Source organism: Mya arenaria, chromosome 12 (assembly GCF_026914265.1).
Source record: "Mya arenaria isolate MELC-2E11 chromosome 12, ASM2691426v1".
NCBI lineage: Eukaryota > Metazoa > Mollusca > Bivalvia > Myida > Myidae > Mya > Mya arenaria.
Window position 1 is genome coordinate 30,121,851 of NC_069133.1, and position 27,222 is coordinate 30,149,072.

At 33.9% G+C, this 27,222-nt stretch overlaps 1 protein-coding gene across 5 annotated transcripts in view; it reads left to right on the forward strand.

Annotated features, from left to right (window-relative positions):
- Nucleotides 1-27,222, forward strand: part of LOC128211409 (tyramine receptor 1-like) — a 314,491-nt gene that overhangs the window by 283,451 nt on the left and 3,818 nt on the right. Inside the window, exons 1-2 of one of the 5 annotated variants that reach the window (XM_052916173.1) lie at nt 11,762-11,954; nt 18,542-18,656. In XM_052916173.1, the coding sequence (XP_052772133.1) occupies nt 11,937-11,954; nt 18,542-18,656 (133 nt within the window). In that variant the 5' untranslated portion in view covers nt 11,762-11,936. Of the gene's footprint in view, nt 1-11,761; nt 11,955-12,476; nt 12,570-12,918; nt 13,087-18,281; nt 18,307-18,541; nt 18,657-27,222 lie in introns of those variants that run through there. The other 4 variants (XM_052916174.1, XM_052916171.1, XM_052916176.1 and 1 more) reach the window with 4 other exon arrangements.

Genomic DNA, 27,222 nt, shown 5'->3' on the forward strand with positions numbered 1-27,222 from the left:
GTAGTATCCATTACAAGTTGTTGCAAGAATGTCATATACGTACATTAACACAATTCATGTAAACAATGAACTATTTATTATAATGTGAGTCAAGATTTTTTTTCATGAGTGATAAAATTATTTTGCCAATAAGTAGCCTTTTAATGCATTTTTAAAGGCTGGTAGCTTATCTTGACATTTAATGTATGTAGGAAGAGAATTCCAAATTTTCATTGCTTTATAGGCAAATGTATTTTTGATATAGTTTGTTCTAGGTTTTACAACAAAAAGATCCTTGTTTTCTGAAGAACGCAAGCTATAGTGCTCATTTTTGGCAAATGTTAACAATTCTGTGAAGTACGAAGGAGTAAAACATTTCATGCTTTTGAAAACAAGTAATGAAAGTAATAATAGCACCTGTCTTCAAAAGATAGCAACCCTGACTGTTTGAATATGGTTCCACAGTGACTAGTTCCCGACTTCATTATTAGCTTAATCGCTCTTTTCTGAATATTAGTGATTTTTGTGGTATCTGACGAATGTGTAAGTCTCCACACACTACAACAGTACTCCATGTTTGACATGATATATGCATTATAATACAATAATTTCATCTCGTCTGTTAGATAATATGTTATTCTTCTTAGAAGTGCCAATTTTGAATTAAGCTTATTCACTACAGTATTAACATGTGTATGTCATGACAATGTCTGATCAACATGCACCCCGAGGACCTTTTGACATTTCACGTTTTCTACTGACAATCCATCTATTGATAGTATAAGTCGCAATGCATGTGTTGCCTTATAACTGGTACATAGAAGCATACATTTGGTTTTTGAAAGATGGATTGACATATTATTTGTCTTACACCAACGATTAAACACTATTAAGACTTTTTTGTAAATCTGATTGAATGCTCAATATACTTGGACCTATTTTGTATAACGTGGAATCATCTGCATAAAAGTCAATACATGAATTGGAAGAAATTAAAGACATATCATTGATGTATATTAAAAAAGTAAGGGACCGAGTATTGATCCTTGAGGTACACCCGACATAGTATTCATTTTCTCAGAATTAATGTTGTTTCCTTTCACAAATTGCATCCTGTTAGTCAGATAGGACCTAAATAACTTCATAGACCTTTCTGTGAAGTGATAAAGTTTCAGTTTGTGTAAGAGTATTTCATGGTCAACTAAGTCAAATATTTTCGGAGATCGAAATAAATAGTGGCTACATAATCACCACTGTCTATACCCTTCAACCATGTATCTATAAGATGGGTTAATGCAGTCTGACATGAGTAATTTGGAAGGAAACTCGACTGATTTTTGTGTATAATACGCGTTCTCTTAAAAACATTTGCAACTGAGACGCAATATGTCGTTCAAATATCTTTGATAAAGTATTGAGAATGGATATAGGGCGATAGTTTCCCATTTCGTACTTATTTCCTGATTTGTGTATCGGGACAACAGAAGCTTCTTTCAATTTGTTAGGAAATAACCCGCTTTCTATACTGTTATTGATGATAGAAGCTATTGCAGATGTTATGTAATCGCCACAATAGCGTGAAATGTTTGGTCATATTCCATCAGGACCAGTGGACTTTGAAATGTCAAGTTTGTCAATGATGTGCTTTACATCAAGGGCTGTAATATTTTCCACATTAAATTGATGATGTCGCAATTTTTCATCCAGATATTTCTGCAGAGTAGAAAAACGTTCCTTAGCAAATGGTTTGCTCTTAAATATATTAGATATATTGGTGAAGTAGGGATTTAAGGCTTCTAATATTTCCACTGTACCCTCAATATCTTTTTCATTAATCATAAGTTTATTTGGAATACTTAATTGGTGTGCTTTGTTGTTATTTGTGATATCATTCAGGTTTTGCCAAAGAAACTTTGAAGATTTATTATATTTGATAGTATCGTTATAGAAGGATTTCTGGCTTTTGCGTATCATAGGTGAAATTTTGTTTCGTGTTTTTTTTGTAATTCTCAAAATCTTTGTGCAAAAAATAATAATCCCTCAAAAAATTGTTTGTTTTATTTGATCCGAGAACCAAAACGGTTGACTCGCATGTTTAATTCTCTTTTGTTTGATTGTCGTATGGTTAGAAAGAGCAGTATGAATTGTATCATATAAAATGTCCAAAGCAAAGTTTGGATCTGCTATTGAATTGATAAGGATCAGATTCGAGTTAACTAAATCTGCTTTAAAAAGATCTTCATCGAAGCTTTCTTTTATAACATCGATATGTTATTGAATCGTGACTGTTTTTCACTTGTTTCTTTTTTACTGATATCGTGAAAGCGATAGGCAAGTGGTCGCTTATGGTATAATTATATACATCAATATCTGAGATGAGATCTTTTCTTTTTGTATATATATGGTCTATAATAGACGAACGATTTTTATGAATCCTAGTTGGCGTTTCAATGATTTGAGAAAGTCCAAACTTAGAAAGAAAATTATCCCATTTTGCATTATTGAATTTATTTGTTTTGTCTGGAAAATAATTGATGTTAAAGTCCCCTAGAGCATATATACTTCACTATCCTTGCTTCCTAATTTGTTTGTATTGAGTTTCAAATAGATCTATCCAGTTTTGTGAAGAATCAGGAGGTCTATATACAAAGTTTACTAAAAACGATTTACTTCTGGGTAAAGCGATTTGAACCCAGACTGATTCTAAAGTGTCGGACTCTAAATCATATCGCCTAACATATGAGAGTTTATTTGAAATGTAGACAATTATACCCCCGCCCCCTTTGTCGAGGCGATCTTTGCGCATGAAGCTATATCCAGGAATAACTTATTCATTATCATGTACACTGGGTGTCAAAAACGTTTCGCATAAACCAATTATATCAATGTGAAATGACTGAAATAAACGAAATTTCAACTCATCTCGCTTGTTTAAAATGTGTTGAATATTTAAACTCACTATGTGTAATCCTTTATGATTCTTTTTGTCATCTTTAATTGGCAAAGTCGATAAATATATAGATATATATAAATACTATAATATAATATTTGAAGAGCTCTATACTGAAATAACAATTCTTCAAAAATGAGTTAGTTATTAGTTAGCCTTATTTCAGCGATTTATTATTATTTTTATGTCTTCGGTTTATTGCTTATTCAGTCTATTTACATTATTATTCAATATTCTATAAATAAGTGTATTATTATAATAACAATGACATACAGTAACGCCTTTGTGCGAAATATAGCCATGAATGAAAATATGACTGTAAGTTGTATACCGGCAGAAAATGCTAGATTAACGCTTGAATTATGAAGAGTTCTGAAACATTGCCATAAACAGTGCGACATGGAGACACCACTACATACTTAGTATTGTACAATATATAACTGCATTTAGATCGCGTAAAGGTGGCCCGCATAAAGCACCATTTGAAATACTTAAATGTTGAAATACGTATGAAGATGTTCGTTTATTTATTATTGACTGTTTTGGAATTGAAAGCCGAGAAACTAAACAATAAATTTGCCTAAAAAGGGCCCTTCTTCCACGTGTTATAATACACATACATGAATAAGGAAAATCCAATGGACGCCTTTTTCATCGTTATTAAAGTGTGCCATAGATTAACCAAATTTGGTATGCATCTGGGTTCTTAAAATAACCAGAATGAACCTGTAGGCATTTTCTTAAATTGCTAATCTATCTCCAAAATTGGCGATCTGCACTCGGAAAACAATAACAATACCATTGATTGACCAAATCACGGTATCGGATGAGAATTACACGAAAGAGAACGGTATAAAATCGTTGTTTTGAAGAATAAAGTGCATTGAGTGAGTCGGTAAGCCTATTAAGAACGTGCATTGTTTTACGAGATATTTTAATACGGACATGCATTTCATCTCAAACAAGCATCATCGTAAATTAGCAATGGCTCTTCATTCGGTGCACAAGGTCGTTTCTAAAAGATATCGTTTTAAAATAAGAAAACAACGGTTATACTCACCGAATCGAGGACGTTTTTCACCCAAACAATGAACCAGGAAACCTGAACGCACCTGACATTACTGCCCTTGTTAAATAATCCCTATTATGCAGTATTGTGCGCGATGGGGGAAGGGGGGGGGGGGCTTCTACTTTTTTATGGGTTTGGAAGTTATGCCGTGTGTGAGGTGTTGTGTGTGTAGAGCACTAGAGCAACAGCGTAACCACTTATATTAGTATGTGTTTCTTAGTTTTGATGTGTTCCAGCGTAAGGACTAAACAAACATTTATATTTGCTTCCGCAAAAAGGGTTCTTACGTGTGTGTTAGCAACGAATTGTACTTGTAATGCTAGCAGATCTCAAAATATGCACAAGTCAGATTCAGGAGAAAAACCTCTGGCACCACAGTTCGCACAGAATTGGAGCGAAATCGTAGCCAGCAGCGGTAAAAGTGTTCTTAATTACAGGGTACCACACATTCTCAGATTTTCGAAATGTTTGCGTTTAAAATAAATTATATTGAAATATTGGAATATAAATCATATCCATGTGTGTAGAAGTAAACACAAGGCACAGCTGTACCACGGATCGAAGTGTCTTCAGCTCATGTTTGTACCACCGATAAGTGGATGAGCTCGCGTTAAGTGGCCATGTATTTGTCAAGAAATTGGATTTTATCACAAGCTGACTCGTTTGATCACATTGATTATGCACCAGGTACTATAGACACTTAACCAGCAAACATGACCATATCAGGCCGATGTCGGCTGAATGTAGGCATATTGGCCAGTGTTTGCCGATATCGGCCCGACATCGCCCCGATATGGGCATATTGACTGAAACATTGTATGCGTGATAATACTATATGATTTAAATTTGAATGTTTAAACATAATAACATAAACAATAGCTTTTATTTTTATGGACAAAACCCCTTTTATAATAAGTCAATATCGGGCCGATATTGGCCCGATGTATACGTGGTATTGCTTCAAGGAGGGCAATGCATATGTTGCAACTTTCACTAGCAGTTTCATTCCCCTGGAGATTAATAAATATTTAAATTCATTATCATTAAATAATAAAACCAATTTTATTTTATATAATCATTTTTAATAAAAAGATTCAGTTCATGTTTATATGATTTTTATCTACGAAATTATTTAGTTTTATATTCACTGCGGTATTTGTGCCATTTCAAAGAGAAGATGAAAGTCAAATCATATTATTTTTTTAATCAATGGTAAGTACTGTTTGAATCGTTGCTTAGCGCATGAATATAAGGAATTATTATAGTACTATTCTGTTTATCTATAGTTTTATTCTCGAAAGTAATAAATACTTTTATTTCGAGTAAATGTGTTGAAAAGGAATTCGTGTAATACATTTTCGTGACTAGTTCTCTTTGTTGTTTTATGAGTTTTGATTAAAATCAACATTTAGCTAGCACTATGTGCACACAAAAGCAAGGTATTTCGTTGATGATTTGGTTGGGTTTTATCTATCTGCGTCCATTGTAGACAAATTTAAAAAGAACATTTTGTTATCAATTATGAATCATAATTGACACACTTTAATTTACAGAATCGTATATTGTGGAAAGATCGAAGTAGCAAAGAGCGGACAACTGCATAGTATATATGTTGTTGTTTTAATTTCAATAAAAAAATCAATAAAATGTTTGTTTAAGACATAACGTACTATATCGTTTCGTTCCATGTTGGAACGTTTAATGCAACATGAACTGACAATGCTGACTAGCACCGCTGTAAGCGTTATTGTGTATAATATACATTTCACTTGAAATAAGAAATATTTCTTTATACTCAGATATTTAGTTTAAACATATTTATTTTACAACGATTGTGAAACAAGTTATTACAACATTATAGTAATCAACCTCATTGGCACGATATTACGTGAGAGCGTGGTATTGTGAAGAAACCCACTTGTCCAACTTGGTTACCTCATACCGAACTCACATGCGCCCAGGCCGGGAATCGAACCTGGTCGCCTAGCTGAGAAGGGAGTGAGCTAACAACTGCGCTAACTCAGATATTTCTTTGATACGCCGCGTAACTCATGTGGAAAGAGCAATTAATAAATTTAAGAATTTTCACATCTTCGACCAGGTGATTCATTTATCAACTGTTAGCATCAATCAGATATGTTATGTACTCTATTAAACTTTTTTTAGACCCAGTTATATATTGTCCATGCCATTTGTAAAATTCAAATGTGCACACCGGAGACCGAGAATGTAATGATTTTAATTTCACATTTTAAGGCGGGTTAATCGTTAGAATTTGTATTCTTACATGTAATTTGTATGTAACTATCAAGGTACATATGTTTAACTGGTGATCATTGTTTGTAGCTAGTTCACTTATCTGCAATAAAATAAGGACACTGTATAATTTTTGTTTCTTACATCACACAATCAAAACATATCAGATTGACTAAACGATTTTATAGCCCGTGAAGACACACACACTTCGTAAACAAATACACGTAAATGACCATTCTTCAGCTTCGGCATGACACTTATACATTAGTCCCCAATACACAACTAATCCCCAATACACAACTAATCCCAATACACAACTAATCCCCAATACACAACTAATCCCCAATACACAATAAGCCCAATCCGTGTATAGATCACACCTTCTGTGTATTAACCTTAATCTTTATTGCCAGCTTATCAGAGCTCAGATCTGGGTGCCCTTATGTGAAAAACGGTGCTGTCCGGTACAGTACTGGAGGTTGTATTCGAGAAATAAACAAAACACGTTATCATATCACGTTTATTTATTCTCTTTTCCCCAATTACAATACATTTAATATAAGGATGCTTAAGAATAAGAATAAGTGAAATGTTATGTGTATAAAGGCCAATAATATGATACAAATTATTAAATTAAAGTGTTTTCCGGTAAAAAACTGTTGCATTTGAGTCCTTTTTATAGCCCCTCATTCACCCCGACTTCCCCGTCCCCTAATCAACCACCCCCCCCCACACACACACACGGCATATCCACCTATTGACAAGGAATGTAGTATGCGCCAAAGCCCCATGCCAACCCTCTCACGCACACCACTGCATATGATAGCGAAAATGGAAGTGTGTTTTTTCGGTAATTAGCTGTAGCATTTGAAACCTTTTTATAGCCACCCCCTAAAGCTTCCCTACTACTCCCCACCAACCCCAAACCATGCACGATACCGTGCAATGAAGTATAAACCCTAACTAGCCTCCACCACCCCTGCGCACTCAATAATGTATATGATAGGGAAAATGAAATTGTTGTCCGACAAACAGCTGTAAAATTTAAACACTTTTATAGCCCCAACTTCCCCTCCAGCTTCCCAACCACCTTCACCACCCCTCACACACGGCATACGTACCTTCTCATACAGCATAAAGTGTGAACGCCAGCCTCCCCAATCCCCCGCGCACAAAATACTGTCACGATATGATAGGGCAAATGAAAGTCACGTTTTCCGGTAATCAGCTGTAGCCAAAGATGATTGTCACATAGCTTTGCCACTTAAATATGGCCCTTAAGTCCTTTGATATTGTTTAAAAAGTAATCATATGACATTTTAATACAATTCTAAACACATACTTCATAAAATATCAACCCCTCACCCCCCTTCCACGCTATACGGGAGCAGGACTTTTCAACCCCAAGACTTTTCAACCCCTTCTCAAAACGAAGACTTTTCAACCCTTCGACTTTTCAACCCCTATATTAAAGAATTTTCAACCCCTACCTGTTTGGACTTTTCAACCCCTAAATCAAAGACTTTTCAATCCCTAGTTGAAATATTTTGATAGCCATATCAAAGACTTTTGAACCCCTATATCAAAGACTTTTCAAACCCTATTATTTTTGTCAGCCAGGTGTTGCGACAAACCTAACCAATTGTTATTGAAATACAATTAAAGATTTGTTTGGCTTATTTGTTACACTTTTCTCCAAAGTATTGGATGAAATTTACAAAGGCTTTGCCTTGATTTACTAAGCACTTGATGGTTAGTGTTTTTCAAAATAATATTCCGAAAATTAACAATGGTACGGTAAAGTAAGATTTTGATGCTTGGTTACCCCGAACATGCAATTGTTGTATTATTCTGAAGGATATTACATATTTCAGCGAATTCACATGTATTATGTACAAAGTTATTACCATAATTTTGTTCTTTAAATAACAAATTTGAATAATTGCAAAAGAAAATGAATGCAAAGAAGAATTTACGGAACTTTCTCCTTTTTGTGCCTGTAGAATGCCAATAAAAACCTGAACTTGAACATTTATAAAACTTTCATTGCTTTTAAAAAAGGTCAACAGTGGAAACTTTTTTTTGTAGTACCATATTGCTATTTTAGTACAGTTTGATTATAGTTCTTGATAATTTATTATCTAAAAATTCAGAGTTTGTGGGTATAATTAAATAAAATATATTTTTTGTTTGGTTTTAAATCCTGAAAATCATGCACAAAATGTATCAAGCTGCCCATTGTTCGGAATGATGGCCATGATATTAGAACCTTAATTAAATGTCACTTTCAAGTTACTATAACCTCAAATTAAAGGTGTTATGAAGCCCCTTAATCCCTTAGGAATGTATGACCATGTCACACATGTTGCCCATTAATGAATGTGCGACCTTCATTCCATTCTTTAATTGCATGTATGAAAAGACAATACAATGTTTATAGCATTTTTTTTACATATATACCAGAACAGAACAGAACAGAATATTTATTAGACTTAAACATAACAAGCTTATCGTCATAATAGCAAAAAATACACACACACACACACATATATATATATATATATATGGCATGCAACAATTTTAACACATAGCATATTATACGCTAAATACATTTGATTTGATTGTTTCTGGGATATACATGTGAGTATGAATTAATATCATATGATATAATTTTTAATTGAATATTACATACTGTTGGACATTATTTAAGATTTATCAAACAGTAATCATGCATTGGTTATGTATATAGCCGCATATGACTGCGTATAATGGGTAATGAAAGTATATTTGATTACATCGTAATCGTACCACTTTATAATAGAATGTCCTTACTTTTTTTAAACTGAGAAATAAAAAACGTTAATCAAATCTTATGTTACACATATGTAATTTGAAAGCATTTGGAACTCAATCTATAATACATTTTTAACATCTTTGAACTTAATGTATACTTTTGTATTTCTTAAACATTGTCTGCTAAATCTAGATATTTTGAAATATTATGAAGATTATTATTTAAAGTTCAACTCATTTTATTGTCTTTTTTATTGATGACAAAATGTTTTTAAAAAAGTGTTTAAAAAAACTAAAAGAAAAACAAGCGCTGTTTCAATTAATTTATGGAGCAGTACCATGCACATAATATATTGTGTGAGGATTTCCTCAGGGAGATTTATGGCTAAGTGACTAAATAGCTAAATGGACAGTCGAGCATTTTTTTTATTTATTTCAATGTAAATATTTAATGAATTATAGTATTTAATATTATGTGTTTCAAGTATGTATATTTTGTATGTATTACATTTTTTTTGTAAGTTATATTTTTAGTCTTAATATATTCTTGATTTTTAAAAGAAATTTCAAAATAAATTGTTTACTGTTGTAGTTATTTTCTTAAAAAGGTGATAAATTATGGGGTTGAAAAGTCTTCGTTTATTAGGGGTTGAAAGGTCTTTGTTTAAGGTGGGGTTGAAAAGTCTTAGCACTCTTAGGGGTTGAAATGACAAAGGGGTTGAAAAGTCTTTGATTTCACAAATGACAAAGGGGTTGAAAAGTCTTGGGGTTGAAAAGTCTGACAGCCATACATACTAGCTCACGGTATATGATAAGGAGAAAGAAAGTGTTTTCCAGTAATTATAGAGGTTGCTGTAGCCCCCGGCTCCCAAACCCCTCGCTTAAGGCATACTCTCCTCATGAGCCCCAGCCTCTCCAGTCTGCACCCCGCCCCCCCCCCCCTCCCTCCCCCACACACACCTCGCGCAAACAACTGCATATGGTAGGGAACATTAATTTTATAAAGTGCTTTTTTAGTGCCGGTAATTAAAGTGGTATTTGAAACCTATGAACCCCAGCCCCCCCCCCCCCCCCGCGCATTATCTCTTGTATAACAATATAATATATCGTCCTAGTCCCTAAAATCGCGACCAACCTTGATTCGCGGCCATCTTTGTTTTTACCTGCAGTGCGTTCAGTAAGGCGAGCGTTTACAAAACGCTCGCAAACGTTTTGTTTTGTATCCCTGTTGCAACGCAGCGCATAAAAGTTAAGCGGGAAACCAAACAGCAAACGTTCGCCGCAAACATCTTTACTGAACGCGTTGCTGGTTATCACGTGAAATGCACGTATCTGCAAAGCTATGACGTCATTTTTACTACGAACTATTTACAAGAGTAGATGCTTTCCAACTCGCGAAAAAATATCTTTATAACAGATAAATTCACTTGAAACAATGGTTAACACTGCAAACAACGTAGTTTTACTAATCCCAAATTAATTGCCATAGAAACCAATCATATTTGCCACATAACATCCTTAAAAATTCGCTGGTTATTTCGTCTGCTTTGTATACATTTTATCAATGACGGTCACGTGACCAACATTCTTGTAGGAAGGCAAAGCAAACTTATAATATGTGTTTTCATGACCCATAGTCTTAGTGTCAAAATAAAGAAATTAGTGAGTGTTAATTTCTGTTTTAGGTGCATCCCTAAGCAGTGATAAAGCAGTACATAATTTATTTCCAACTGCCCTTAAACATGCTTATGTACAAAATGATCAGAGAGGAATTAAGGCACTTATGTCCTTAAGTCATCTAGAATGTTCAGTAGTCCAAATAATTGTACGTTGACGGATTTTTTTTAGATTTTTGATATGGCAAATCCTTCACGTACAAATTGTTTAGTATGAAAAGTGGGTAGTTGTTCCGATCAGGATTCCGGGTTAAAGCATATAGCGTCTATAAAATATCATAAAAACAAGAAATATTACCAGATAATGTTATTTTATATTAGTTCCGTACACAAAAAATAAATATCCAACTTATAATTATGAGTTTGACGGCTTTTTTTCATTTCATTCTGTCAAAACATAACGATATATACATGAATGGCACCTGCAAGGCTTTAGGGCACAGTTTTAAATCGCTCGGAACATTTCGGCCATGGCCGAGTTGTTACGATTGTATAACGAGGTCTATCTCGAAGCTTTGTCGGAGGAGGCCGAGCTATTACGATTGTATCGAGTTGTTCCCCTTCGCATAATTGTTGTCTGTGTCAGTCAGCTTTCGTTTTATTGGAAAGGTAAACAACTTGTTTTAATGCACTAAATGCTTGTTTAGTGCAAAATAACATTTCACTTACATGGTAAAATATGAATATAACTCTTTATGATCAATTTCAACCATAAAATACTTTACTTAAAACAATTTCAATATTTTTAAAACACCCCCGTTTTTTGCACATTCCCGTTTAGACGTTAGGGATTGGAAGAATCCCGTATAACACGTCTATTATTTTAGACTAGAATGTTCAGTGTTCCTGAAAATACACAAGTTTAAAGAGACAGTTTTGTCTTTGGGTTAAATTATACTTTCCCCCACTACGAGTAATTTGACATGATCTAATGTTTTATGTTTACAAAATACTGTAAATCTTTTATTACAAGTTGAAATTTTGAAATTAACATTTTTAAAGATATGTTTGACTGTTTTTCTCAAAAAAAACAATTGATCAAAATAGTGTTGGCCTTATTAAAACGTGCTGACCTAGATTACGTCAGAGCTCGCGAATCAAGGTACTAGAATCAAGATGGCGGCCTAGTTTCAGTGTCTGTACTCTGTTGACATTATTTACGTGAACTTTTGACCGTTTGTTCTTAAATACTTGTGGAAATATGGATAAATAAATGGCATGTCTGACAAAAGTAGTTAAATTATTTCATTGTTTTGCTCAACTTTATTATTTTTTATTTATTCCTTACATCCGCGAATCATGGTTAGTCGTAGTCTAAAATAATAGACGTGTTATACGGGATTCTTCCAATCCCTAACGTCTAAACGGGAATGTGCAAAAAACGGGGGTGTTTTAAAAATATTGAAATTGTTTTAAGTGAAGTATTTTATGGTTGAAATTGATCATAAAGAGTTATATTCATATTTTACCATGTAAGTGAAATGTTATTTTGCACTAAACAAGCATTTAGTGCATTAAAACAAGTTGTTTACCTTTCCAATAAAACGAAAGCTGACTGACACAGACAACAATTATGCGAAGGGGAACAACTCGATACAATCGTAATAGCTCGGCCTTCTCCGACAAAGCTTCGAGATAGACCTCGTTATACAATCGTAACAACTCGGCCATGGCCGAAATGTTCCGAGCGATTTAAAACTGTGCCCTAAAAAGCCTTGCAGGTGCCCTTCATGTATATATCGTTATGTTTTGACAGAATGAAATGAAAAAAAGCCGTCAAACTCATAATTATAAGTTGGATATTTATTTTTTTTCGTACGGAACTAATATAAAATAACATTATCTGGTAATATTTCTTGTTGTTATGATATTTTATAGACGCTATATGCTTTAACCCGGAATCCTGATCGGAACAACTACCCACTTTTCATACTAAACAATTTGTACGTGAAGGATTTGCCATATCAAAAATCTAAAAAAAATCCGTCAACGTACAATTATTTGGACTAGGTTAGTCGAGGATACTTTTGAACATTCACGTGTTTCCCGGTCTTTGGTTTTTTCCGTCATTGGTTTTTCTACCGACCCCGTTCTGTTATTCTCTTAAATCAGTGTTTCGGTATTTCAAATTCGCATAAACGCATGTATTACATTAATTTTACTCTTTCTTTCAAAATGATTTCATCTATCAAAAACATAGCATTATTATGTTGGAATTGCCTCTAAAAACTTCAAACAAGAAGAAACGTTTGCATATTAAACCAAATGCGAAACTACACCATAGTGCCGACCATAGTTCAAGTAAAGCTGTCAAAAGATCTGGACGAAAACTGCTTGCAGTCGATTTTTATTTGAATTTGCTGGTATTTCTATGTTACGATGATTTAAATATTAACAATATTATTGTATTATGCAGAGATCAATAATTTTGCTTAAACTAATTTTGAGTGGAAATGATAGTTGTTGTTACTTTGTACAAATTTTGGAAACTTACAAGTTTATGCACCAGTCAATTGTAACCACGCCCCCCCCCCCCCCTACTAGTTTATGCACTGGTCAGTTGTAACCACGGCCCCCAGGTGGGGTATACCGGGGATAGCTGGTGAAATGGGCCATGTTTTTACCTTCCAGGTGCCCCCGCAGTGCCGGATGAATGTGGTGGTTTATATTCATATTTTACCATGTAAGGGCAAAGCTGTTTTGCACAAAACAAGCATTTAACACATGATCTACCTTTCTAATTAAACAAAACTTGACTGACACAGACAACAATTATGCTAAGCACCTCGAGAACAACTCAACCCAATCATAATAACTCGGGTACCTTCGACAATCTTCGTGATAGACCTCATTAATACAATCATAACAACTCGGCCATGACCAAAGTGCTTCGATTGTTGTAAAACTGTGAACTGCAGCCTTGCTTTATGTTTTGACAGAATGAAATGAAGAAAACCCCATCAAACTCATAATTTTTCGTTGGATATAACGTTATTCGTTTTGTGCAAAATAGCTTTGTACTTACATGGTAAAATATGATTATAAACCTTTATTATCCATTTCAAACATAAAATACTTCACTAAATACAATTTCAATATTTTTCAAACCCACCCAGTTTTTGCACAAACCCGTTTACGCGTTAGGGATTGGAAGAATCCCGTATAACATGTCTATTATTTTAGACTAACCGCGTATGTGAAAAGCTATTTTGCACAAAACAGGATTAAAATGCATTAAAACACATGATTTACCTTTCCAATAAAACGAAATTTGACTGACACAGACAGCAATTATGCCAAGCGGAACAACTCGAGCCTTATCGTAATTATGTAATAACTTGGCCACCTCCGACAAGCTTCGTAATAGTCCTCGTTAATACAATCTTAACAACTGGGCCGTGTTCCGATTGTTGTAAAACTGTGAACCGCGGCCTTGCAGGTGCTCTTCATGTATATATCATTATGTTTTGACTGAATGAAATGAAGAAAACCCCATCAAACTCACAATTATTCGTTGGATATTAATTTTTTTGAGTATGGAACTTAATATAAAATAACATTATCTAGTAATATTTCTTGTTTTTGTGATATTTTATGGACGCAATATGCTTTACGGATTGGAACAACTACCCACTTTTCATGCAAAACAATTTGTACACGTGTGAAGGATTTGCAATATCAAAAATCGTAAAAAAATCCATCAACCTAGAATTATTTGGACTACGCGCCTAAAATAGTGGGGGATGGGCCTTACCTAGGTTCCCTTGGGTGCGGAAGCATGGGATTTTACCAGCAGTTCGTTTCCGCAGGACGTGGATTTTACCGGAATTGGCTGGACGGAAAGTCAAAGTCCCCGCTATTCCCCGGACCTTGGGGGGTGTAGTTACAATTGACTGGTGCATTACGGCTAATACTAGGAATGGTAAAACCTGTACCACCGAAACGTACACTCATTCATTTCACGTGTTTAGCAGTTTTTAGTTAATTTCAACTATTGAATGCTCTTTAGTATGAATTTAATTGTTCACAATAAACCATATTTTAACTAAGTAAAATGGATGTGCTTTTAAAGACAAAATTGTCTGCCATAAACCTGCTTTACTCATGCTGTACACAAGCTGTTTAAAAAGATAACACTACATGGATATGCATATTTATAAAAAATATATAAGGGATGCTGAGTGAACTAGTACTCAGTTACTTGATTGATCGTACGAGTACTAGTATACTAATTCACTAAATACAGACAACATGTATGTATCTGTCATCAAGACATAATGCAAAGTCCCTCAAGTCCCTGCTAGGTACATAATTGATCCTTTCAAAATTTATGACAATTGTTGTGTAATTACACTGATTATTTCATCCTTTTACAAGGTTTGACAGCAGTACATCTCTCAGTGCCCATCATGAGCATTGATTGGTTAATGGGCATATTTTTTAAATGATATCATTATTAAGAATTATGCATTTTAATGAGGTGAACAAAAATAAAACCATAAGATGTAATTACATTCATAAATAGTATTTCAGAGAAAAAACATATATTATACCATCCACAGTGTGGAATGATATCAAACAGGAAGCCACAAGAAGACGCGTAATTGTACGCCGTGTGATGTGGATTTTACCTATGATGATGGCATAATACAAGCATGCTCAACCATCTGTGGCTGAAACATAAATTCCAAAAAAGAAGCCATTGAATTTTGTTCATAATAAATAGTAATTCTGATTTTTGTTCAGTTTATAACTTAATTGAGCATTGCTAATATATGCTGAATTTATGGCATGATAATGTTTGACATGTATTTAATTTATTATTTCGCATGGGCTATATTAATTTTGAAGTGTGATATCTTTATGTTTAAAAAGAAATAAAAAAGAAAAAACACAAATAAAATGGATGAAAGAAATTTAAAAAAAAATTCATTTTTTCTGATACGTAGTACATTATAACAGATTTTTTTTAAAATGAAAAATGGCCCATTTTACAATGACCCACCTTAATGGTACATGTACATCATGATTATTATACAACCAGCTCTGTTCACGGTCAAGGCTACAATTATAGGTCATATGGCTATAATATGACGATTTTGGGTCTTTGATTTTGAAATTAAACTAACTACAAATATTCACCATATTGAGACAATGTGCAGATCGTATGTTACAACCAGTTTGGTTTATGGATTTCATGTCATGTCCACTTCATATGATATCCTTTTTTCTGGTAAGAAATAATAAAAGATATATGACCCATATAACAATGACCCACTTATACATGTGGGTACATGTACTGATTATCATGAAAAACAATTTCAGATTTTAGCTCACCTTAGCCGTTGGCTGAGGGTGAACACTCTAGAGGTAAAATTTTCAGCCCAAATAACCTTGCAATTTGTCAGAAAGGTTGTTTTGATTATTTTTAAGTCAAGTTCGAATATGAGTCATCTGGGTTTTTTTATTGTTATTTTATTGTTTTAAAATCATTGAAGGTACCAAGGTCTCCAAACTTCATGTATTTATTCACAGTAAATTGTGAGTTTTTGTGACAAGTTATATAAATCCAACCTAAATATTGTAAGAGTTATTTGTGTCTTTTTAAACAAATACATATAATTTGTCATGTTTTTACTCGCCTGTTTAAAAACACTGGACGTACAATAGTTCCACCTATGGTGTATGGATGGGTAGTCAGGCACCATCCAGTATGTAGTTCAATCAATTACTTTTGAACCCTTTGTCCAATTATGACCAAATTTGGTCAGAACGTGTATAAACATGTTTGATAATTAGCAAAATTGCTGTAGTTACACGAGAGTTATTGTGTTTTTATTATAGAAATTTCCTAAAATTGCTCTTGTCCTATCAATAACTTTTTAAGCATTTGTCCAATCATCACAAAATTTGGTGAGAATGTGAATGGGCATAATAGAGAAGCCAAAAATCCCTGTTATTGCCCTTTTATTATCAACAAGCCTATAGCACAAAGTTTTACTCGGGTGAGCGATATAGGCCAATCTTCGCCCTCTTGTTTGAAGTACTGGAGTACTCTATCAGAGTATTATCTGAGTACTCCAGTACAGATTCAACTACTAGTTGCCATCCCTTATATGTATATATATATATAAATATATATATACTTCTACTAATGCAACTAATACTATATATTTATATATATATGACTATTTAAACACAACTGTATAATATTTGAAATGAAAACATTTTCTTATTGGAGTTACTTTAAACTGAAAATTAATTTTAGTAATAGCTCAAGTTTAAGTACTGTGCCATGGTAGTGCCAGAGAGATGATGTCAATACAACACAGGTGTAGGCATGTCATCACTCTGCTCATGTTGATTAATTATAAACAAGTAATTGGGCAGGAATAAAATAGTGGCACTGATAATAATTGCTGCCACAGTTGCCTGAAGTGTGGTCAGATGAGCATTCATTTAAGGAAGGAATTGCGGGGTTGATGTCATTATTGGGTATCAACACAATTGGGCTGGTCTAACTGTGTGGAGTCCAAAGGACTCGACACAGACTTTAACCAGCCCAATTATGTTCATATCCCTGATAATGTCATCAACTCCGCAATTTATTCCTTATATTTATACCCCAAAGTTCATTATTTCATTCAAGAAACGTTAAAAAATACTTAATTTCATTAAGGATAACCTTTCAGTAATCCTTTTTTACCCATTCTGTAAATAGAACGACCCGACTGTAACCAGAAACATTTTTTTCAAATGACGTCACAATAACGCGGGGAAAGATCAACCACTTGAAATCACTTTTAAACGTAAAATTGAAACTCTTTTGGCAACAATATGTTTAACAATATGATAACTTAACACTTTCTAAAATGTTGATTTATATTTTACTGGACCTGCTGACACAAACAAACAATAACAAGATCAATAGTTTTCATGTATATTGTTATGCGATGAATTGCGATCCAAACATATCCAAAGATGTTGTGTTCATCGATTGATAAACGCAATTGCCAAAAGGCAGTTCATTTAAGGAATTGGAAGTTGAGGTGTAAATATAGCATTATAATTATAGCAATTCACAGTGATCTCATATCACATATCTTACGAAGCCAATCAAGCCTTGGCTTTTAAAAAAACCTGTTTTGATATATATGTTAATAATATTAACTTTAACTTAATATGTTGAGAATTGTCCTGGAAGATACATTATGAACTAATTCTTTTGCTACAAGATGTACAAAATTAATGTTCAACAGATAAAAATAAAGTGCAGAGTGCATGTTACACCAGCTCGGTTGAAGGTCAGAGTCACATGAATACATTTCATGCTCCAAATCTCTTGAACAGCTTGAAAGATTTTGAAATAACTTGCCACATATGTTCACCATGTTGAGGTGATGTGCAGACTTTATGTTACAACCAGCTTGGTTCAAAGTCAAGTTCACAATTATAGGTCAAAAGTCATATGGCTATAATATCTTAAACTGCTTGAAGGATTTGAAATTACTAACCACAAATGTTTACCATATTGAGACAATGTGCAGATCGCACAATGAACTACTTTATTCAAATAGATCTGTGTAATATATTAAAACAAAATTTAAAATAAACTTGTTGGAATATTACTGATAAAGCAATGTTTCCAATTAAATTGTTCACAAACATGAAGAGTGATATAATGTAAATATACAAATGTGTAATACTGAAAAATATGTGGTAGAATATTATATTAAACCAGGAACAAGGTTTAGCATGTGAGTCAACACTTTCTTACCAGTAGATATTTAAATCATAAGTTATTTTCTTTAATTGCAGAACATGGAAACCTACCTTCTCACCTTGAATGTGACATTGGAACAGGAACTTGCTATCAGGGAATTGTTTGGTTACAGGAAATGGGATTTTATCAAGGGTGAAGAGCAGGTTTCAGGTCAGTTATTAATTAAGCTATCAGCAAAAGCATTAGATCTGGTTAAATATCTGTAATTCAGGTTGGGCTTCCATGGAAGTTTGTAAGTAAATTACTGGCTTTAAATGGGCTAAAACTTCCGGAATTGAGTCATTGAAAGCTTCCAACATTTGAGATAAAATTTCCATAACTGAATGTCTGGAAGTTTGTAATATCAAAATGTGGTTTTAATGTTACATTTAAAGCCATTCTTTCAGAAATTGCTGAATTAAAATAGTTTGGTTTAGTCCACTTTGGGGAACTGGCTTGTTTTATTTGCAAACTATTTCAAAATTTTATCACTAATGAATACATTTCGAGAGATTATGTTTTGGATTAGGCCAGGAAGTTTATATATATGTATACTTCCAATTTCAAATTCTTAATTGAAGCTCTCTACATGTACATGTAAATATATATCTGTGTAATGCGTGATTGGCTTACATTTTAAATACAATTTATCATAAAACTTATGAATAGAAATTGTTATATAACTAATGAATAGAAATTGTATAATTTATTAACAGAATTTTAAACTGTGACTGTACAATTTATCATAAAACTAATGAATAGAAATTGTTATATAACTAATGAATAGAAATTGTATAATTTATTAACAGAATTTTAAACTGTGACTGTACAATTAATCATAAAACTAATGAATAGAAATTGTTATATAACTAATGAATAGAATTTGTATAATTTTTTAACAATTTAAAACTGTGACTGTATGTCATGACATGCATTATTGACGTCTCGTGGAAATGCAACGTCAGTTTTGGATAGGTCTCAATGTTGTACCATTGAGGATCAGGTGATCAAAATGGAGCAGCAAACATTTTTATTGTAAAATAAAAATATAAAATATGTTTGATAAAGAACAACTTTGATAAAAAAACAATTGTAAATGATTAAAGAAAAAGGAAACATCAAGATACCAAAAAACGTCTTGGTTCACGATCCTAAGGACCCAATTCATCAAAGCTCAGGAAAAACGTTATGGAGGATGTTTTTCTTAAATTTAAAATAATCTTATTTTTAATAAATGAGTAAACTTGAAAAGTCAATGACAATTCATTACATATAACACTTTCAATGATATCAGGTAGGAACTGTTCGTAACAAAACAATTTCATAGGCTCATATGATAGCCCATCAGACTCAAAAAGTAGGAATTTCAGTTTAGATACTTTTGAGTTTACCCATAAGAAAACTTGTGGTGAAAAGGGTTGGTGTAATTAACCAGAAATCCAAAAAAACGCAAAACACTTTAATGTTCAAAAGCATATACAATAGAGTATGCGAAGGGTGTTAGTGTGGCTGGGATTCATACTATATTGTGTTGTAGGTGTGTATAACCTAAACAGAATAATAACATTCTTACACAGTGGTAGGTGCTGATATTATCAAAGTTATCAGCGACGAGCATCGAAAACATTGAACTCTGTCTTTTATTTTCAGAATCATCATTTCATTATTATCCTTATCAATTTATAATCATAATCATGATTTCAATGATTATAAAATAGTACAATTCCACATGTTATTAAAATTGTTCTTGATCAAATGTATTTCCTAAATAGATGTTAAAATGAATCTCTGTTAATACAATATGAAAGTTGATTAAAAAAGAACCTCACCCAATGAATTCACACATTGAAAGCTTGCATCATTTTTAGCTCGACTATTTGAAGAATAAGGAATATACTACTCACCCTGGCGTCGGCGTCCTGTTAAAGTTTTAGGGCAAGTTGGGATTTTCACTTATAAGTCCAATACCCTTCATTCAATCGACTTAATACTTTACACAGTTGTTCAGAGCCATCACATAATAAAGTTAGATAACTCCATATTATATTTTATACAAATTATGGCCCCTGATAGACTTAGGTTAAAGTTTTAGGGCAGGTTCAAGTTTAAGGGCAAGTTGGGATTTTAATAAAAAAACTTCTATACCCTTCATTTAATTCACTTAATACTTTGCAGAATTATTGACGACCATCTTATAACAAGGAACATAACTCCATGTTAGCCCTAAATTATTGTCCTTGAATGTTTTTTTCTTTTTAACTTTTCTTTTATTTCTTTTGAAAGGCACATTTTTAGATCGACTATTCGAAGAATGAGGAGAGCTATACTATTCACCCAAGCGTCTGTGTCTGCGTCAGCGTCACCCCTTGGTTAAGGTTTTGCGTGCAAGCACACATAGGTGAATATCTCAGCAACTACTTGGGGTATTGCATTGAGACTTTATACAATGGTACTCAACCATCCAACCTACTTAATTAACCAAGTTTGATAACTCTACTTTGCATTTAATGCCAATAATAGGCCTTTATTATTTGACTTAGAAATTCTGGTTAAGGTTTTGCGTGCAAGCACACATTGGTTAATATCTCAGCAACTACTTGAGGTATTGCATTGAGACTTGATACAATGGTACTCAACCATCCAACCTACTTAATTAACCAAGTTTGATAACTCTACTTTGCATTAAATGCCAATAATAGGCCTTTATTATTTGACTTAGAAATTCTGGTTAAGGTTTTACGTGCAAGCACACATAGGTTAATATCTCAGTAACTACTTGAGGTATTGCATTGAGACTTAATACAATGGTACTCAACCATCCAACCTACTCAATTAACTAAGTTAGATAACTCTACTTTGCATTTAATGCAAATAATAGGCCTTTATTATTTGACTTAGAAATTCTGGTTAAGGTTTTGCGTGCAAGCACACATAGGTTAATATCTTAGCAACTACATGAGGTAATGCATTGAGACTTGATACAATGGTACTCAACCATCCATCCTACTTAATTAACCAATTTTGATAACTCTACTTTGCATTAAATGCCAATAATAGGCCTTTATTATTTGACTTAGAAATTCTGGTTAAGGTTTTGTGTGCAAGCACACATAGGTTAATATCTCAGCAACTGCTTGAGGTATTGCATTGAGACTTTATACAATGGTACTCAACCATCCAACCTACTTAATTTACCAAGTTAGATAACTCTCGTTTGCATTTAATGCAAATAATTGCCCTTTATTATTCGACTCAGAAATTCTGGTTAAGGTTTTGCATGTTAGCACACATAGGTTAATATCTCAGCAACTACTGGATGAATTGCATTGAGACTTTATAAAATGGTACTTAACCATCCAACCTACTTAAATAACCAAGTAAGATAACTCTAGTTTGAATTAAATTCAAATAATGGCCCCTTTTTAGCTCACCTGTCACATAGTGACAAGGTGAGCTTTTGTGATCACAATTTGTCCGTCGTCCGTCCGTCCGTCGTCCGTCCGTAAACTTTTACTTTAAACGACATCTCCTCATAAACCGCTTAGCCAATTTCATCCAAACTTCACAGGAATGTTCCTTGGGTGGTCCCCTTTGAAAATTGTTCAAAGAATTGAATTCCATGCAGAACTCTGGTTGCCATGGCAATGGAAAGGAAAAACTTTAAAAATCTTCTTCTCCCAAACCACAAGGCTTAGGCCGTTGATATATGGTAGGTAGGATCACCAAATGGTCCTCTACCAAGATTGTTCAAATTATGGCCCTTGGGTCAAAATTGGCCCCGCCCCGGGGGGTCATGGGTTTTCTCTATATGTTTATAGTGAAAACTTAAAAAATCTTCTCCTCTGAACTTACTTGGCCTAGAGCTTAGATATTTGTCATGATTCATCGTCTAGTGGACCTCTACAAAGTTTGTTCAAATTATGGCCCTGGGGTCAAAATTGGCCCCGCCCCGGGGGGTCATGGGTATGCTCTATATGTTTATAGTTAAAACTTCAAAAATCTTCTCCTCTGAACTTACTTGGACTAGAGCTTAGATATTTGGCATGATTCATCGTCTAGTGGACCTCTACAAAGATTGTTCAAATTATGGCCTTGGGGTCAAAATTGGCCCCACCCCCTTCGGGGGTCTTGGGTTTTCTCTATATGTTTATAGTGAAAACTTCAAAAATCATCTCCTCTGAACTTACGTGGCTTAGAGCTTAGATATTTGGCATGATTCATTGTCTAGTGGACCTCTACAAAGTTTTTTCAAATTATGGCCCTGGGGTCAAAATTGGCCACACCCCGGGGCTGATGGGTTTTCTCTATATGTGTTATAGTGAAAACTTAAAAAATCTTCTCCGAACTCACAAAGACAAGTAACGTCTTAATTTAAACTGGATAACATATTTAGTACACATACCAATTTTCAATATGGGCCACATACAACAATTAATAACAAATATACATATATAGATACACACGTAAAATCAAGTAGTGACAAGAGCTTAGATATTTGGCATGATATATCATCTAGTTGACTTGTACCAATATTGTTCAATCTTTGGCCCTGGGGTCAAAAAATGGCCCCACCCGGGCGGTCATGGGTTTCCTTATATATGTATATGATGAAAACTTATAAAATCTTCTTCTCCGAAACCAAAAGGCGAAGGCCTTAGATATTTGGTATGAAGCATCGTTTATCGGACCACTATTAAGATTGTTCAAACTTTAGCCCTGGGGTCAAAATTGGCCACGCCCCGTGTTCATAGGCCTAGGTTTTCAATATTTTTATATAGTCTTACATAATAAAACTTTAAAAATCCTCTTCTCCAAAATATAAGACCTAGAGCTTTCATATTTGGTATATAGTGTTACCTAGTGGACCTACACCAAAGGTATTCAAATTATTGTCCCGGGGTCAAATTGGCCTTGCTCAGGGGTCATTTGTTTTTACATTGTCTTGTCACTTAAACATCTTTTCCTCTGAAAGTAAAGGTCAGAATGACTCCATACTTGATATGTAGCATCCTAACATGGTCCTCTCTCAACTTTGTTCAAATGGTTTTGTTTGGCCCCTTTTAGGGGTCACCAGAGCAAAAAATAGAAAAACCTTTAAACAACTTGATCTTATTAACTGCTTGATGGATCTTCAAGTCTGAATCATCCTAGCATGGGCCTCTGTCAGGTCTTTTCAAATAATTTTGTTTGGCCCCTTTTAAGGGCCACCAGAGCTAAAATTAGTAAAAAAAACTTAACATTTTCTTCGCATGAACCCCTTGATAGATCTTCAGCAAATTTGGTTTGAAGTGTCCTTGCATGGACCTCTCTTAAATTTGTTCACATAATTTTGTTTGGCCCGGTTGCCATGGCAACCTAAAGGAAAATGTCAACAATTGGTTATAATCATCTTCTTCTCCTAAACCGCTTTGACAATTTTGATGAAACTTCATAGGAATGATCCTTGGTTGGTGCTTTTTCAAAATTGTTCAAAGAAATTAATTCCATGTAGAACTCTGGTTGACATGGCAACCTAAAGGAAAAGTGTCAACAATTGGTTACAATCATCTTCTTCTCCTAAACCGCTTGGACAATTTTGATGAAACTTCATAGGAATGATCCTTGGTTGGTGCTTTTTCAAAATTGTTCAAAAAAAATAATTCCATGCAGAACTCTGGTTGCCATGGCAACCTGAAGGAAAATATAGGCTGTCGTGTCCGCGCTGTGACTTACTCTTATATGGACAGATTTTAAAATGACTTGCCATATGTTTTCGACATACCAAGACAACGTGTGGTGTGCAAGACCCATGTCCCTACCTCTAAGGTGAAAGATACACTAAGTGTTTATTTACAATGGAATGCTGAATATGAGGACATAAAGAGTGTTGGCTGTCATTTAGTATGATTGGGTTTTTTTCTATGCTCAGAGGCAAATTAATATAACTTGCAATATGTATTTGACACATAAAGGCAAGATCAACTTTTTATGTACTTGTTCATAGATCAATGTCACATTGGGGGGCATTCGTCACATACTTTGACAGCTCTTGTTCAATATTCTTTGAGAAACAAGCTATATTAATAACAAAGGTTAAACTCTTTTACTCAGGTGAGCGATTTAGGGCCATCATGGCCCTCTTGTTTATTCATATAGAAATTCTGATTAAGGTTTTGCATGTAACCACTTTTAAGTCAATGCTTCATCAAATACATCATGTATTGCATTGAAACTTTACACACAGGCTCCCAACCATTTAACCTTCTTATTTAATCAAGTAAGATAACTCTATATTTCATATTATACAATTTTTGCCCCTTTATTATGCGACTTAGAAATTCTGGTTAAGGTCTTGCATGTTAGCACACATAGGATAATATCTCAGCAACTACTTGATCTATTGCATTGAGACTTTATACAACGGTATTCAACCACCCAACCTATTGAATAATCAAGTTAGATAACTGTTTTGCAAATAATGGCCCTTTATTATTACACTTAGAAATTCTGGTTAAAATTTTGCATGTAACCACATTTATGTTAATATCTCCACACATCATGTTTGCATTGAAATCTAATCTAACAGTGATCCATGCATGTTTCACCAAAACTTTTCAACCCTTACACTGAAAAGCAGCGGAATAGTTGAGTGCGCTGTCTCTGTGACAGCTCTTGTTATATTCCCAACCACATTTTCATAAAGGGAAAACAAGTTATTTGAATGACTTGCGTCATTGTTCGGGCAGGTTGATGTTAGGGCAGCGTCAAAGTCGCCTTATGTATCGAATAATTATAGCTAGGTTTGACATAAAGAGACCAAACTTGGTATAGACAAAGAGTTTATGGAGACCTTTTATGGGAATGCATTTGAGGCCCCTGGGATCAAGGTCAAAGTTACTATTAATAGAAAAAGGGTTGGTATTGAATAACTAAGTAAGGGTCTTCATATTGGTACCAAATTTGGTATATAGGAAGAGTTTATAGAGACCTTTCCTAAGATTGTGTTTTTGGCCCTAAGAGTTATGGTCTAGGTCAAGGTCAAAATAGAAATATGGTTAGTACTGAATAGTGTGACCAAACTTGGTATATAGGACAAGTTTATGCAGAGCTTTCATGGATTGCCTTTTGGCCCCCTAGAGTCAAGGTCACTGTTACTAAAAATAGATTACTGTTTCAGTTATGGTTGACATACTGTGACCAAACTTGATATGTAGGAAGAGTTTATGGAGGTCTCTCATGGGATTGTGTTTGGGGCCCTTAGGATCAAGGTCACTGTTACAAAAAAAGAAGAAACAGTTGAAACTGAATCTCTATTGCCAATCATTAAAATCATGGTTTTGTCACATTGCGATTCTTGTTCACTTTTCAATTTGATTGTTATATTGCTTTTGACAGGCACATATTGCATCGTTATTGTATTCACTTCTAAGTCAAAGCGGCATAGTCGAGCATGCTGTCTTACGACAGCTCTTGTTAACCATCATTATCATTTCCATCATTTCTTTGAAACAGTCCCATGTGTATATACAGAGTATAAAAGTTTGCTCATAGTTTGAAAATATGGTACAGAACACACACGTGTACTGCATCCATGAATTATCCTTATGATCATAAGTACATGCTTGGCTTGTTATGTATAATTTTAGACTCTGAGGTAGACAATGCAGTTAAACAATTACCCCAGTAAAATGTCAGTGGTATACCACTGGAATACCAGTGGTATGCCGGTGGTATACCAATAGTATTTCAGTGTTATACAAGCGGTATATTTTGGTGGTATTCCATTTAAAGTTTACCCCTGGTATTTCAGTGGAATTCCACTGGAATACCAGCGGTAAACTTTTAGTGGAATATCACCAAAATTTACCACTGAAATACCAGCAGTAAATTTTGGTGGTATTCAGCTAAAAGTTTACCGCTGGTATACTACGATACCACTGGAATACCAGCGGTAAACTTTTAGCTGAATACCACTAAAATTTACTGCTGGTATGCCAGTGGTATGCCAGTGATGAATTTTGGTGGTCTTCCACTAAAGGTTAACAGCTGGTACTCCCCAATACCACTGGAATACCAGCTGAAAACTTTTCGAGAATTAACACCAAAATAAATCGCTGGTTTACCCCTAGAATAAAGTAGCTCAAATACAAATCATTCCAAAAGAGCAGATATAATAGCAAAAACATACATACAAATTTTGTCTTACATGGAAAAGTATCAGTCAAAACATATTTCTTAAAGTTCTAAAATATTTCCCTTTTACTATTATTTGCTTTGCGCAAGTATAGAGTAACAACTTATCTTTATAGCTCAAAATGTCTGCATTGGGTAAGATCCGTGACATAAATTAGAAACAATATCCATATTACTTGTTACAACATATTAAGTTTCAGGTCAGCTTAAACAACAGCGTTACAGAACAAAATCTTACAGAACAAAAACATTTGATATTAAAAAAAACTAAGTAAGCAATTGAATACACATTAAATTATAATACTCATTCATTTTTTATTTTTTTTTATAAAAGTTTAAGAAGTTATAATGAAACAAGACTAATCATTACAAAATATGACAGTTCTATGGTTTTGTCAGGAAGTTTTATGACACATAACACTATTGCGAGTATATACACCTTGCCAAATGATGCAATCAATATGTAGGTGATGATGGTTCTTCTTTAGGGTTGATGTGTAAGTTTCAAATTTATTTAATCACTGCAACTTGCCAAACTTTTTTAGCATCTAGTTTGTGTAAACCA